This window comes from Drosophila virilis, chromosome X, assembly GCF_030788295.1.
Source record: "Drosophila virilis strain 15010-1051.87 chromosome X, Dvir_AGI_RSII-ME, whole genome shotgun sequence".
Classification (NCBI taxonomy): domain Eukaryota; kingdom Metazoa; phylum Arthropoda; class Insecta; order Diptera; family Drosophilidae; genus Drosophila; species Drosophila virilis.
Window position 1 is genome coordinate 6,327,390 of NC_091543.1, and position 15,121 is coordinate 6,342,510.

Genomic DNA, 15,121 nt, shown 5'->3' on the forward strand with positions numbered 1-15,121 from the left:
GCCATTCACACACGGACGGACGCAAACGTGCGGCAGTCCCAACGCGGTTGCTCTTTCGGCCACATTCTGTGTACAATTTATACATGTATTTTTATTGTGATTTAACCGGTGGCATCCTTTGGTGACGTCGGCGCCACAGTCCCAATTGTGGACGCCATTGGAAGCGTGTTTCAGTTAACAGCTGCATTTCACATATTTCATTGATATTTATGTTAAATTCGCTGTTAATAGCAAAACTGTAAATATAATAGCGATGCGCGTGTGTGCGCCTGTGTGTGCCTGTGTCTGTGTCTGTGTCTGTGTGTCGTGTGTCGTGTACGTGTACGTGTGTGCGTGAGTGTGTTCAATGCGCAGGCTAATCAGCACATGTGTGTTCATTGTGTAAGCATTGCGAGGTTGCCACCTGCCAATTATTTATCGTGCATTTATCGTAATCGCTTGTATCGTATCGTATCGTATCGTATCGATAACCAAAACGCGCGCGCGTTATATAATTACCGTTATCTGTTTGTGTTGCATGTTCAAATTTGATAAGCGCCTTATATAAGCATGGAAATATGTTTGTCATCGTTGCATGCTCGTTTTATGGTAAAAATTGACAATCTTATCACCTGGTGCCCGCACACGCACTTCCTTTATTTATATTATAAATAACTCAATTCAAATTACCTATTAATGTTTATTATTTTATTTTTATTTTTTTTTGTTTTGTTTTCGTTTTCGTATTTTTCCATCTACAGCGAAAGACCCAGCAGAGCTCGGTGTTCGCCACACTTTTGACTCGAATTCGCGATCGTGCGTTGAAAAGCGATCGGTATAAATATTAATATGCGCAAACAGTTGCGATCAGTATACAAAATCACCACACGCTGCCTAGATGTGCGAAAGGCGTACAGTACCAGACGCATGGACGAGATTAAGGTTGCACTTGCCCTGGGTCCGCCCATGCCCAAGACCCTGAAGCCAAAGGGCGCCTGCAATGGCTGGCCAAACGCGACACGCAACGACGAACGGAGACCATCTTTTGCGGATCTGGTATTCTATCCGGACGGACGTCCAGCTATGCCCAACGACCAGGATGCCAACAGTATTGCACGCGAGAATGCAGACTACAATGTAAGTCATCATCATCATGGGATTGGTGTGGCTCGTCACATTTGTGAATTTAGATCAGGAAACCATAAAAATTGTTGTGCCTAATTTCAGGCAGCGATTGAAACGCTGACCAAGCTACAGGGAAACGGAGACAGCATACGAAACTCCATATCAGACAAGAAGCTAAATTCGTTGGTGCACACGCTCAAGTATCTGGAGCGCAGCGGACTCACATTGGAGGATGTAGAGCAGCTATCGGTGATACATGTGGCCGGCACCAAGGGCAAGGTAAGTACCAATTTTTATAAGTATATTTATAACGAGCGAGCTGCCCGCAAATAACTAATAATTAACACCAATTGGAGCAATTTAATCAATGGCACAAACATAAACAATTGACAATACACGACAACAAATAATTGCGTTATTGCGTAGAACGATTCGTGTTGAGCCCAAAACGAGTTTACTTTCAACCAAAATCGTCTTGATCAAAGAATGTTTGGAAGTACCTAAAAAACTGGTTTGGGTTCAAATGAACACAAATATTTAAATAATATATATATATATTTTTTTTATATTTGCTTTTTTCGGCTTATATTGTAGTTTTTTATGGCGCTCTCTTTTTTTCCAAGCAGTTCTTATTGGAAGTTCATATTGACTTAAAGGAAGTTGAGCAAAACTTTTCATTTAAGCTCATTCTGAACTTTTATCATTCGCATAATATTATAAATATTTTGAGCATTTTATTGATTTCTTTGACCCAGTTAATATCAAGTTTATTACGCCTATTAATTACAATATAGATACACTGAAAGAAAATCTACTTTCTATAGCAAATGTAATTCTTGAGGGGTTAATTATTAATGGGCTTACAAAAAGTTCTTTAGTAATCAATAAAAAAAAAATGCTAGAAAATATTATATATATATGTATATAGATATCTTTTTTTTTATATTTCTTGGCGTTTTTGATGCAATTAGAAATTTTAGAATTCTCCGTATAAAGCTTACCCAACATCGATATCTATCGATAACAAATAAAAAATAAAAATAAAAACTATAAATAACTGGAACTTAGATATGGGAGTAGACCTTCCCTTTGAATAAATCCAAGATATCGATAATATTACAAAATCTGGGCCTATGTCATTTCCAATAAAATGTATAAATAGCTCAGGCAAATTGTAGACTGCGATGCGAACTGCTAACCTGCTCGTTTAACATATCTTAAGTTTATCTTTTTATAGATAACAAAAGATATTGCATAAGATCGAAACGTAATATTGAATAATCGGCATAAATAGCTTGAGCTAATAAAGCTTTCAATTGTGAATCGAACCTACAAACTTTCTAGTTTAGTAATACTTCAATTAGCCTGGTACTCGTACCTCTAATCTTCTCCATTTAATAGATATGGACTATGAAATGTCTGATGTTCAAAACTCTAATCTTGCCCGTTTTTATAGATATATTATATATATAATTTTTGACTAATTTGAAACTCTAAGAATATATGAAACATATATCTATCTATATATTATCAGATTCTTTGCCTTGTATATTAAAAGATCAATGCTTATCTCTTGAAAAGCCTATAAAATTAGCTGAAAATGTCCGAAATTCGAGCCTCTAATCTTTTATATATTTTATCAGATACTTTTCTAGATTCTAGTTTCCAATATTTGAAAATCAACAGAGTTGAAAATGTTCGATATGCGTGCCTCGAATTCTTTTGGTTTAATAGATTTGTTTGTTTACATATTTGTTTATTTATATTGGGCGTATTAGTTGTTGCCAGTTTTGATTGTTTATAGTCGATTTCGCTCAGTGTAGACGCTTTCTGTTTACCTTTGACTCTATCGACTGAATTACTGATAAGTGTAAATTGCATGAAATGTGTGGAAATCTGACTCAGCCTTCGTATCGCTGATTGCGTATTTGTATATATACTCATCTATATATATATATATACATATACATATATATATATATATATATGTGTGTGTGTGTGTGTGCATATCGTTTATATAGGGCTCTACGTGCGCGCTGACCGAATCGATATTGCGGCAATATGGCGCACGGACTGGATTCTTCAGTTCGCCGCATCTGGCAACGACCAATGAGCGCATCCGGATCAATGGGGATCCGCTGCCGAAGGACAAGTTCACCAAGTATTTTTGGCTCGTTTACAATCGGATGCTGGTGCAGCGCGAGCATGAGAAAGATATGCCGGCATTCTTTATGTTCCTGACCATTGTTGGCTTCCATGTGTTTATAGCGGAGCGTGTCGATGTGGTCGTGCTCGAGGTGGGCCTCGGCGGCGAGCTGGACTGTACGAACATATTGCGAAATGTGCGCACCGCGGGCATCACATCGCTGGCATTGGAGCATACGGCCCTGTTGGGCAACACGCTGCGCCAGATTGCCTGGCAGAAGGCGGGCATCATAAAGCCGGGCGCCCATGTCTATACGCACGTAACACAGCCGGAATGCTTGCAGGTGATCTATGAGCGCGCCGCCGAACGCCGGGCCCAGGTCTTTCAGGTGCCCAGCACGGACGCGTATCTACAAAATGCGGACGGCTTGAATGAGTATGTGCGCCTGAATGCCTCGCTGGCCATCCAGTTGACGTACGACTGGCTGCGCCAGACGACGGGTCGACTGCATCGGGATTATCCGATCAATGAGCGGCACATCACCAGCGAGGTGCTGCGCGGCCTGAACGCGGCCAATTGGCCCGGACGCTGCCAGCTGGTCGAGTACGAGAATATGCGCGTCCATTTGGATGGGGCGCACACCGTGGAGAGCATACGGGTCTGCTGCGACTGGTACCAGAAGAGCATCAGGCACAGGTATGTACTAAGACGCATCGCTTGCCATCATTTCAATTTCATTTATTTTCGGTTTTTTTTTTTTTTTTTGGCAGTCGCAATCCAAATATTTTGGTATTCAATCGCACGGGGGATTCGGATCCAAAGGCCATACTGCATGTGCTGCGGCAGGCGTGCACCTTTGATATGGTCTGCTTTGTGCCCAATCTGGCGACCGACAAGCCCAACGATCCCAACCAGGCGAACCTCCACTGCAGCCCCGAGGCGCAGCGACAGCGCGCCCAGAGCATTGCCGCCACCTGGCAGCAGCTATGCGATTCCCAGCAGCAACAGCCGAATCATGGACAAATGTATAATACGGTCTGGGATGCGTTCGTTGCGATCCGTACGCGTTATCCCTATCACATTCAGCTGGATGTGCTGATAACCGGCTCCATACATTTGCTTGGCGCTGTCATAACGGTACTTAACGATTTCCATTTGGAGGCGCCGCCAACGAAAAATGGACACACCTGATGCCCAGTTGGCAATGGGCTCGGTCGATCGCCTGATATGTAATTGGAAACTATATTTATAGAACGCACCCCCTCCCCCCTTGTAAAGTAAGACTAGACATTTAATACATGCCCTAATATATATTTAGATATATGTATATATATATATATATATATATATATATATATGTATATGTGTATATTTTGTAAACATTTAACTGATTCTTTTTAAGCACACGTCACTTCCAAAGCTCACACACGCTGGAAATGCGAGATTCTCGTTTTACAAAAAAACAGAGCTTCTATTGTAGAAATGATTGTATATTGGAAATGTGTCCAACTCCAATTGAGCTATGGTTTCTTAATGGTCTGGCAATTGCGCACTGTGGCAACCCTGTTAGTAACTGTAACTCTAAAATCTTACCTCGCTCTATATTTAATAGTAAATTTAATGTTCCAATTGAGCAATGCTGCCTTTATAGTCTGGCAATTGCGCAATGTGGCAACCCTGTTAGTAACTGTAACTTTTAGACCTAACCCCACTTATTTGTTATATTTAATAGCCTATGCAACATTCTGTATATATAGTAAAATGGTAAAAAATCGCTACTAATGACAATTTAAATATTTCACTTGGAGCTTTTCTAGCAGTATTGGATCTGACGGATAAATGCAGATCTATTTCTCTTAACCTTAAAAAGCAATTAATGATCAGTTCTTTGTCTGCTATGCATTCACTGCTGGACTTCAAACTAAGATCAAAGTAAAAGCAAGTTCTCGATACAATAGAAACAATTATGTTCTCAGATATAAATCGTAAATGATGCACTACATTTGTACTATATAGATGGAAAGTGGGTATAAACATTCCCATTCAAACCAGAAATCTCGCAGCTAAAACTGTGAAAATCAAAAAAAAATCGTAGAAGCGACTTTTTAACAAGTTAATATTAAGTTAACAATAGCTGTTCTATTTTCTACAGCCTCCAGGAACTCACCAACAAACGTGGCTAATACAGCCGTCGGCAAAATCTACGTTTAGGCAGTGCAAACCCGACGAAAAACTAAATTTCTAAACACCGACGGCAACGGCTTTGGCAATGCGGACGTTAATTTCACGGCAGGCAACACTGGCTGAATGCAAGGCTGCCACCTGAGCGCAGGCATCTGGCTGCTGGCTGGCTGCGACAGGGATGTTTGGCAAATGATGCACAGGGCTGTTGCTGCCGTCAGAGCCTGTTGGCCAATCAGCGACCGTTGCGGTTCAGTGTGCGAGCGAGCTGGCGCTAGCTGTGTGCACAGCCGTTGTGCTGTATTGTAAAAACAAAATGGCTAACGCGTAGCGGAAGTAGGACTTGTCGCTGTGTGCGAGCGGGATGGCAGCACTGATGACTGATTAAATCACAGCTAAATGAGATGTTAACATGTGCTCGCTGGCTGTCGGGCTGTCGGGCTGGCGGGCGGGCGGGCGGTTGGGCGGCGACGAACAGTCCGGTGGTTGGGCGGCTGCCATTGCCGACTTTTGGGCGCTGCGACTGCCGGCTGTGCACGCTAAACTGTCCCGTTTACAGCAACAAATCGTGTAATTCACTTTTTTCCTAGTCTCTCTGCGCGCGTGTGTGTGTGTGTGTCTGTGTGTGTGTGTGTGTGTGTGTGTGTGTTTCTGTGCGAGCCTTGCGCTACGCTAAAAGGATTAATAAACGTTCGCATCTCAGTTGTTCATTTGACTTTGCGCTTAACGGTTCAGCTGCCAGCGTTACCAGAAATTAAATTTAACTGAATTTCATAGAACTACACAAATATGCAGTATATTCAATAAGTGGGCCCAGCTCCACCTGCCGACGGAAATAACTGAACGCTTTTAACAATATTTTTTGTGCTGGTTCTTTTTTTTTTATTGTTATTGTTGTTTTTTTTTTTTTTCAATGGTCTATGCCAAGTGCTAGGATCTATCCAAACGCAATGTCAACTGCATTGCTATAAATTTATTTTAACTATTGAAAAGTTGTATTTAGTTTGCGTGTGTGTTAAAAGTGCATAAACCATTAAAATGCAAAGCTCCAAATCGTTTCTAATACGCGATCTACTGGGTGACCTAATCAATCGTCGACAAACGGATTCCGGTAAGCAGCGATTAATTAATTATGTTTTTTCGATTTCCTTAACAGTAACTGAGTGCTTTCTATAGAGATCTCTCTTCTCTCTGCACTTCATAGAAGATTCGTTATAATGGATTGATTTAGGCCAACTGTTAATTTGAATTTTTAGGTTAGGTTAACTTAATGCTTCGCTTTTAGGTTATGTTTGTCGATTTTCTATAAATTTCCCATATCTTTCTAGAGTTGAGTAGGCCAAGATCAATGAATAAATACTTTGTAAAATGGAGTACTTAAGTACTTGTACGTTGCTATAGACGATAAAGATGGCTTTCGATTAGCTCTTATTGGACTGTTTTATGAATTTCGAAAGGTTTTCTATACGACATGTTTATTTTATTTTTTTTTATTTGACTCATTTTTAAGTTATGGAATTTGAAGTATTTTGGTACTTCTGGAAAAAGTATGTTCTTAATAGGGTTCGTCTAATTGGAGTTCTGATTGGATTTTAAGCTTCTAATCGTGCTTTAAAGATTGACCCAGTTTCTGTTCAAAATTGAATGTAACTTTTCAGTTCAAGTCCTAATGGCTCAGCGCTTGGATCTTGAATACTCATGAGTCACACACACACACACACACACACACACACACACACACACACATGTTCAGAGCAATTAGCTACTAAATAGTTGTAATTGTTGAGCTAAACTTTATTTAATGTCATGCATAATTAGAGGACAACCCCAAACACACACACACACACAGACACACATAGACACTTAAAAAGTATAAGTCATACAAATGAGAGAGCACCTGCGGCTATTTGATACCCTGTTCTTGAGATACGCAGGGCATGTTGAATTTGCCGAGGCTCTTTCGCAAGTAGTAGAAATGTTAATTAATATAAATCGAATCTGTGTAGATATAAAAAGCTCTTAAGAAATTAACAGAAAAAAATAACTTATTTTCTATATGATAAGAATTTTTGGATAAAGTTTCTCAAATAATTTTCTGAAAATACCAACTCCAATTGCCTCAAGCAGTGTGACCAGCTGCGGCTTTAAAAAAGGCAGTGTTAGAAAATGTCTAAAAATAATCAAATTCGCAGCAGCAGCAAATTTAACCGTTTCAACCGATGCTGGCCAGTTTTAGCTATAAAATGGCTGAAAATGGGCAACTCAGCTCCCAAGCAGCCAGAAAATAGGCATCTATATGACTTTAGCAAAAATGGATAGCATGTGCATAGCATACTTTTTGAGGCTAGCTAGCTGTAGGGTATCTATTAGTCTTGGCTGTCGTGCCTGTGATTTATTGTTAAGCATTTGCATAGCATTGTTTTGCCTTGTTGTTGTTGTTGTTGTTGTTGTTGTTGTGGTTCATACCGGGGTAAACAATCAAAGTTGTTGTACGTGACAAATTGCTCGAGCGCGAGTTACGAGCAAAACAACAAGAACAACGATAAAAACAGCAAAAATTAAATTATTGCCTCAAGCAGTTCTGGCTTCTGACTGAATGCACACACCCCCTTACGCCCCCCATTTCACAGGCACTCCTCATTCGCCCTCTCAATTTGTTGCTAAAAGTTTTGTTGTCGTTTCTAATTGAGACGAGGTGTGAGATTTAAATGCCCGCGGCCAGTTGTCAGCGGTTTCTCACACACACACACACACACACACACACACACACGCACACATCAAAAGTGTCGCTGGGTGGTTGGGTGGGTGGTGCATGTAAAGTGACGGCTAATTGGCCGCTGCGCTGCAAAAGTAATGCGAGACAATTAAGAAATAAAAGTTCAGTTAAAACGAGCTCAATTTGAGGTTATGTCGAGTGCTTTTTGATCAGCTCTTCCTCTTCTCGCTGCATACCTTACGGCGCCTTATCAAAACTTACGAAAACTAATTGAGGTTAGCTTTGAAGGCAATACTAATCAATACTCATCTTGGTATAAGCCTATGAATCCTATCTTATCCGCCTTAAATGTATTTATTATTTTAAAATTTTTAGTCTGCTTTTGGAAGTTAACTTATCCCCTTCTTCTTAATCTTGGTTAATGTCATTCGATTTTTACTAATCGGCATTATATTCTTCATTTGTCCATTTAAAATTTTACTTATTTCCTAAAATCTACAATTTTCTCGCTTCATTTTAAGAAAACAAGTCATCACAGGGTGATTAAATGGAATCAAGCCTAACCTAACCTTACTTTTTTGAGGCTTGCTTTTGCACATAGTATCATAATGGAAGTACTTTCGGTAACAGTTAGTGCCAGAGACTGAGTGGGACCAAGACAACAGGTTGTTTAATTGACATGCAAGATCCTAACCTAACCTCAACAATCTATGTAAAAGCCAAAAATCTCGTTGAGCTAAGTTAAATCATATGAAATTGAGCCCAACTAATGAGCTAGCTTTTTTAATACCATATAAAAAGTTGAGATGTTTACGCATGTCGTGAGTACTCAATTGCCTTAACCTAACCTAACATATTTTGAGGTTAATGTACAAAAACCTTACCTAACCTCAAAATTCAATGTGAAATGCAAAATGTTTGTATATTTTATCCAATTGAGACCAGCTAATGTGCTATTCTTTTTGTTTGTTGCGTATCAAATGAAAAACACACACTGTCGATTGATTTAACCCAACCTAACCTAACATATTTTGAGGTTAGCTTTTTGATGTACAACAAAACTCCACTAACAAACTGTAGAATAACTAAAATAACATATGCAACATATTCAGCTGAAAGCCAGCTATGGGCAACACTTATGGGTTATTTATAAGTTATTTATAAGTTCGTCTTAGCCTGAAATAATCATTGTGGGTCGAAAGTTAACTGTAAATTGCCGGCACATGCGAGGTTTTACTTTTTTTTTTTTGATTTTTATTCATATCTCACAGTTCAAGTGCCTATTAAATGGCAATTGTGCCGCAAATTGATACGACGTGACTTTTCATCGAAAAATAAAAGAACTCACTTGAGACTCCCCACGGGCGAGTATGTCCACACACACACACACACACACACACACACGCACACACACACATAATTGAATCATCATTCACATGTCGCCGTCTCCTTCAACTGCTGCTGCTTCTTCTACTCCTTCATAAATAGAAGTCAAACCCATTTGGGGTTAAAATACAAAAATAATTTCCGCAGGAAAAATATGATATATATATATATATATATATAAAGCAGATTCCATGCTGGGCGCAGACACACGTGAGCGCCTGTGGGCTGCTCCTCTCGTCCTCTCGTCCCTTTAGCTTTCTTTTTCTTTGGCTTGGTGGTTGTTTTTTTTGTTTTTTTGTATTTTTTTTCTCTCTGTTGCTTCTTTTGCCAAATGCCTTAAATTCCAATAGGAAAGCAGGCATTGAGCGCGCACGTGAATTTAATCAGGCAGCCCCGCAGCGCGTCCAGGATATATATATATATATAAATATATATATATATATATATGGATAAGGATATGCGCGTCGGATATAAATAACATGTTGATTGCATAGCGAGCACAAAAGCCAAATCGCCCGAATCCGTATTCGCATCCACTTGCAGCCCACATGTGTTCGCCGCCTCCCGCTCCAGTTTGTCTTCGTTAATGGACGCGAACCGACGCCCACTTAATGCACGCACCATCCCTGACCTTGTGCTTGGGCTGCTTGTGCTGTGTCTTTGCGGCCCGTGGTCGCCGCTGGATGGTAATGAGTCCGTAGGTTGCCCCAGTGCCTGGCCAAAGTGCCTGCACGCGCGCATCTCTAGCGGCCTCTCAGCGTAGAACGTAGGACGCATTAACGACACGCTGCGTTAAAAGCATGCCATATTCTATTTATAAGACTTCTTGTACTCGTTCGCATTTCTCAAACACATACTCGTTATTCTGCAAACTCTCGTTGGCGTACTGCGCTTTCGTACTCGCCATCTTTTGTAAAACACGTTTGATTTGGCTTTCAGGATTTCTCGTTTACGTTCTCGTTGCTTTTTTCTTACTCGTTATAAGGAGCGAGTGGGCGTACTGTGCCTAACATCCTGCCTTAGCTTGTATTAATCTCACTCGATATTGTACGTCTTGCTTTCTTATACTCGTTAACTTTGACTGGAAATGGCATCACTCGCTTCTATTCGTATTCAAACTCGTTGGCTTTATAGTTCTCGTTGATATGCGAGCGAGAGAAAAAAGACGCTGCCTAATTTATTCTAATTAATATATCAACATCAATCTCTCCTTGTGCTGATTCCATTATGTCATCTCCATAACACTCGCATGTTTATTACTAACGAGAGCGTCGCCCAGCGAGTGACTCGACTTACTCGCTCTCGTTAACGTATGCGAGCAATAAACGAGAGCGTCATTGAGCGAGTGACGCGATCTACCTTTACGGATTCTTATTATCTTACTCGCTCTCGTTAAAATATTTCAACGAGAGCAGAACCTCAAACAGGCTTTTGAAATTTCTGAAATATTTTGATATAATAAGCATATAAATTCGTTATGTTTGTCAAACCAGAAATCGAACTGTCCAACGATGACTCGGACATAGATATTGAGGATCGCTCGACGCCCGATTCGACGGCGAATGGCTGCCAGCAGGAGCTGCTGCTGTCGCACCACTACAACCACAACGAGGAGTCCAGCGTGGAGTCCTGTGGCACAGCCACGCCCGGTCCGGGCGCCGGCCTGAGCGCTGCTGCCGCTGCTGCGGGCATGGCCGCGGGCCTGCTGGCCGCAGCTGCTGCCGGAGGCGCTGGCGGCGGCGGCGGCGGCGGCAACGGCGGCAGTGGAGGCGGCGGCGACAATGGAGGCGGCAATATGGGCAGCGGCAGCTATGCGGAGCACAAGCTGCAGTTGAGCAAGAGCGGACGCAAGCCGCGACGACGACGCACAGCGTTCACGCACGCGCAGCTGGCGTATCTGGAGCGCAAGTTCCGCTGCCAAAAGTATCTGAGCGTGGCGGATCGCAGCGATGTGGCCGAGACGCTCAGTCTATCGGAGACGCAGGTGAAGACCTGGTACCAGAATCGACGGTGAGTAAAGGCACTTGGCCAGGTCCACGTCGCCCCAGCTTTAATGTTCGTCCTTCTCGCTTGCAGCACCAAGTGGAAGCGACAGAATCAGCTGCGCCTGGAGCAGCTGCGGCATCAGGCCACGCTGGAGAAGGACTTTGTGGTGCAGGAGAATGCCGCGGGCGGCGCTCTCGGCTGCTGCCCCAGCGGCCTGTCCAATTCGTTCAGTGCCGCCGCCGCCGCGGCAGCCGCTGCGGCTGGCAATCCGTGCAACTTCTTGACCTCGGCCGCGGCGGCGGCCATTTTCCGCAACGTTGGCTACGTCCACGGCTGCCCCATGTAAAGGCCACGACGCCAGCAGAGCTTCACTCCGCCAATCCAATTCCACGCTTGCCTATGTAAATATGATGAATGCTTTATGTGCAATACGAATCTCTTTTCCAACTCGATGTCTACCCGATGCGCGTAATCGAACTATCGATTAATCGATAGCTGTCTACTCATCTCCCACCTCTAAGCTCCTGATCGAACGCCTGCTCCAATTATAAACCTTAGGCTTAGTCGAATTAACTGTAACCGACACGCACACACACACACACACACACACACACACACACACACACACACACACACACACAACAAATCGTACTCATATGTAACAGAAAATAACAACAATTGTGAACTTTGTGCACTCGAAAAACGATAACTTTTTTTTTGTGAAAATAAACATTGAATTGCATATTTGATAAAGTTCGTTATGGAAAAGTGAAGAGTATTATTAAGGGTTTTCATTTGGTTAAGCGTTTAGTTTAAAGTGCGTATCTGTGCTAACTAACGGGTAAACTAAGTGCAATAGGATTTCGATAGGTTCCTTTCAAATGTTTTAATATAAATTAGAAATTTTTGAGACAAGTTTGGGGCTATTCATGAAGGTTTCTGGAATAGGTTTGGGTTATTTTTAAACTATATATGTGGCTATATAAGTTGTGGATACTAGGGATAACGCTTGATATATATCAAGTTAACATAACAGATTGCCGTTAGTTGTGCAGTCTCTAATAGGAATCCAATTGGACGTGTTGCAGTTTATGTATTTAGACTGGGATTTGAAACGACAACGTAGTTCATTTACCAGCTCATCAATCCAATTGGGATTTAAAGTCTCGAAAAGAAAATATCTATAATTGACTAGCGTCAGGTAGACATGTACCGTTATTCAGCAGAACATTGACAATCTCGTTGCAGTTGCAAGTAAACGTTGCTGCTGCATGCTTAAAAATCAACTTGAGCGAATGATACAAAACGATATCAATTTGTCGCTATATAGTAGTAAATGGTATGCTATGTGCATGCACAAATACATACATATAGGTTGTTATATAAATGTGAGGTTGGGTTGAATGGGCATGGCATGGCAGCCAACCGGAAAACAAGCAACAGCACTGCACGCAATTAAAACGGGCCACAAGCCCCTGCAAAGGCAGCCAGCATATGGGAAAGCGCATGGGCGAGAGCGAGACAGCAATAGTAACAGCAGCAATAGCAACGGCCGGGGAGAGCAGCAGGAGTGGGCGCAGCAGCGACGCAGCGTCGCAGTCAACTTTTGTGGTTAGATTTTCATGCACATTTAGCTCGCGATGATGGGGGCCAAAACACAAAAAGGACGAGAAATGTTTAGCCACAAATTGAATCTGCGGCGAGTCAGTTAACAAACAGCAGCTGCTCCATTGGGTGGGAGAGAGATGCAATGCAATAGGCGACTGTGTACAGCAGCGTATATAGTGGATGGGGGGTGGGGGAGATAGGAGAGGGTAGTCATAGTTCGAGTGGCCGCAACGGAAGCAGCGCAGCGGCAGCAGCACAGAACGCTAATTAAAAAGACACTTGAGCTGGATGCGACGGCGACGGCAACGGCGACAGCGACAGCGACGCTGACGGCTGCAAAGCAAGTTAGAAATAAACTAAAAAAAATAAAATAGTAGATAGAAAGGAGAGGAAAAAAGCCACGTTAACTTTACCGTTGGAGCGCCACAGCATTACAGTTATCCATGAAATTGTCTATGAAATGTGAATGTAATTTAATGAATAAAATGCACACAGACTTCAGACCGGTGCTCTTCCCCCCCCCCCCCCCCCCCTCGCACTCGGGCACCATTCATACAGGTTTGTTTGGCTTGATGAATTTATTTTTGTTTGCGGTTCATTTGCGCAACCATTGAAATTTCAATTGCATTTTTTAATTGGTACATTTTACGTCTGCCATCCTTTGAGTGCAAAAGGAACTGGCAACTGTTTTCAGTGCGCTTCCACTTTGATTTGTATTTATTTAATGAGTTATTAATTGCATTAAGCTTTCAATATTCGCAATTAAATGCAAAAGCTCGTGCAAATAATACACACACACACACACACACACACACACAAAGCAATTCTCAAAGGGCCATAACGGTAATAAAGATGGTCAAAGTCAAAGCATCGCAAACTGAGAAGAAGTGGCGGGCATTCAGTTGGCATTCAATTAATGCAACTTTTGCTTAAAGCCCATCCTTTACGCTGATAGATCACTGTAGTTTTTGTGCAGCACAAAGGCTAAGTGGTACGGCACTTGTGCTCTGGCTGCCAGTCAAGCTGATTGATATGACACGCCAAGGTTCTGATTTGTTTATTTGTTAATGTATTTTAGACGATATCTATATTAGAAACCGTTAGGATATATTGATAACATAACAATATTATTGCGAAAAAGAATAGCAATAATAAATAACCTAAGACCATAAATTAACGCTTGTCAGATCCCTTGCAATATGATTGGCTTAAATGGCTTAGGAAGAGCAGCAGCAGTAAATTAGCTTAGACTAAAAACTTCAAATAAAAATCATTTATTTTTATTTAAAATGTAGAAGCAATAAAACATTTTAACAGATTTAAAGCTAAACAATAAGTCAACAACTTCAGTTGTTTATTGAAGAACTTTTCTAACCTCAAAGAGATTTTGCAGATTAACGATAAAGCAGTTTAACGGTAAATGCAACGCACACACACACACACACACACACATAGAAAACAATTAGCGTTTCACAACGCGGGTGACATCAACGAGGAGGAGGAACAACAACAACAACCACCACCGAGACAAGTGTCAACACGCCCCGCAGCACAAACACAATTCGTAACATTTTTCCAAACGGATAATGACAAACATTTTAATCACAAAATGAAACTGAAACCGAAACCGAAACCGAAACCCACCACCGAACCGCAAAAGGAGTGCACTCCAGGCCAGAGCGGGACAACAACAGAGCCGCACACACACGCACGCACGAATACGCACACACACACACATATACCCTTACTCACCACTCGATGCTGGCCTTAACAGTTAAAAGTCTCAGTCGCAAGTCAAGTGCGTTGCCTCTTTGTTGTTGTTGTTGCTGTGCTGCTTCTTTCCCTTCTTCTTGTTGTTGCGCTCTGTGCTCTGATATGGCATAATCTGTCGCATTTTGTCTGCCGCACAAAGGCCACAAATGAGCTTAACAAACGGTATTTATGAAGCGCAGGAACTTTACACATATTAAAAAAAAAAGAAGTAAAAACTGATG

The 15,121-nt window shown here is 41.8% G+C and overlaps 2 protein-coding genes across 3 annotated transcripts; both read left to right on the plus strand.

Annotated features, from left to right (window-relative positions):
- Positions 1–12: 12 nt before the first annotated feature.
- Fpgs1 (Folylpolyglutamate synthase 1) lies at positions 13–5,038 on the plus strand. 2 transcript variants are annotated; one of them, XM_002056834.4, is made up of 5 exons: positions 13–588; positions 741–1,116; positions 1,207–1,383; positions 3,126–3,946; positions 4,021–5,038. In XM_002056834.4, exons 2-5 carry the CDS (start codon positions 829–831, stop codon positions 4,439–4,441), a joined length of 1,707 nt encoding a protein of 568 aa, XP_002056870.1. In that variant the 5' UTR covers positions 13–588; positions 741–828; the 3' UTR covers positions 4,442–5,038. The 2 variants fall into 2 exon arrangements, with proteins under 2 accessions (XP_002056870.1, XP_015025572.1); XM_015170086.3 differs by having other exon boundaries at positions 13–238.
- A 1,121-nt stretch (positions 5,039–6,159) lies between these two features.
- Positions 6,160–12,261, plus strand: LOC6633288 (homeobox protein B-H1). Its single transcript, XM_002056835.4, has 3 exons — positions 6,160–6,542; positions 11,027–11,543; positions 11,610–12,261. The coding sequence occupies exons 1-3, from the start codon at positions 6,470–6,472 to the stop codon at positions 11,863–11,865; spliced, it is 846 nt and encodes a 281-aa protein (XP_002056871.1). The 5' UTR covers positions 6,160–6,469; the 3' UTR covers positions 11,866–12,261.
- The last annotated feature ends 2,860 nt before the right edge of the window (positions 12,262–15,121 follow it).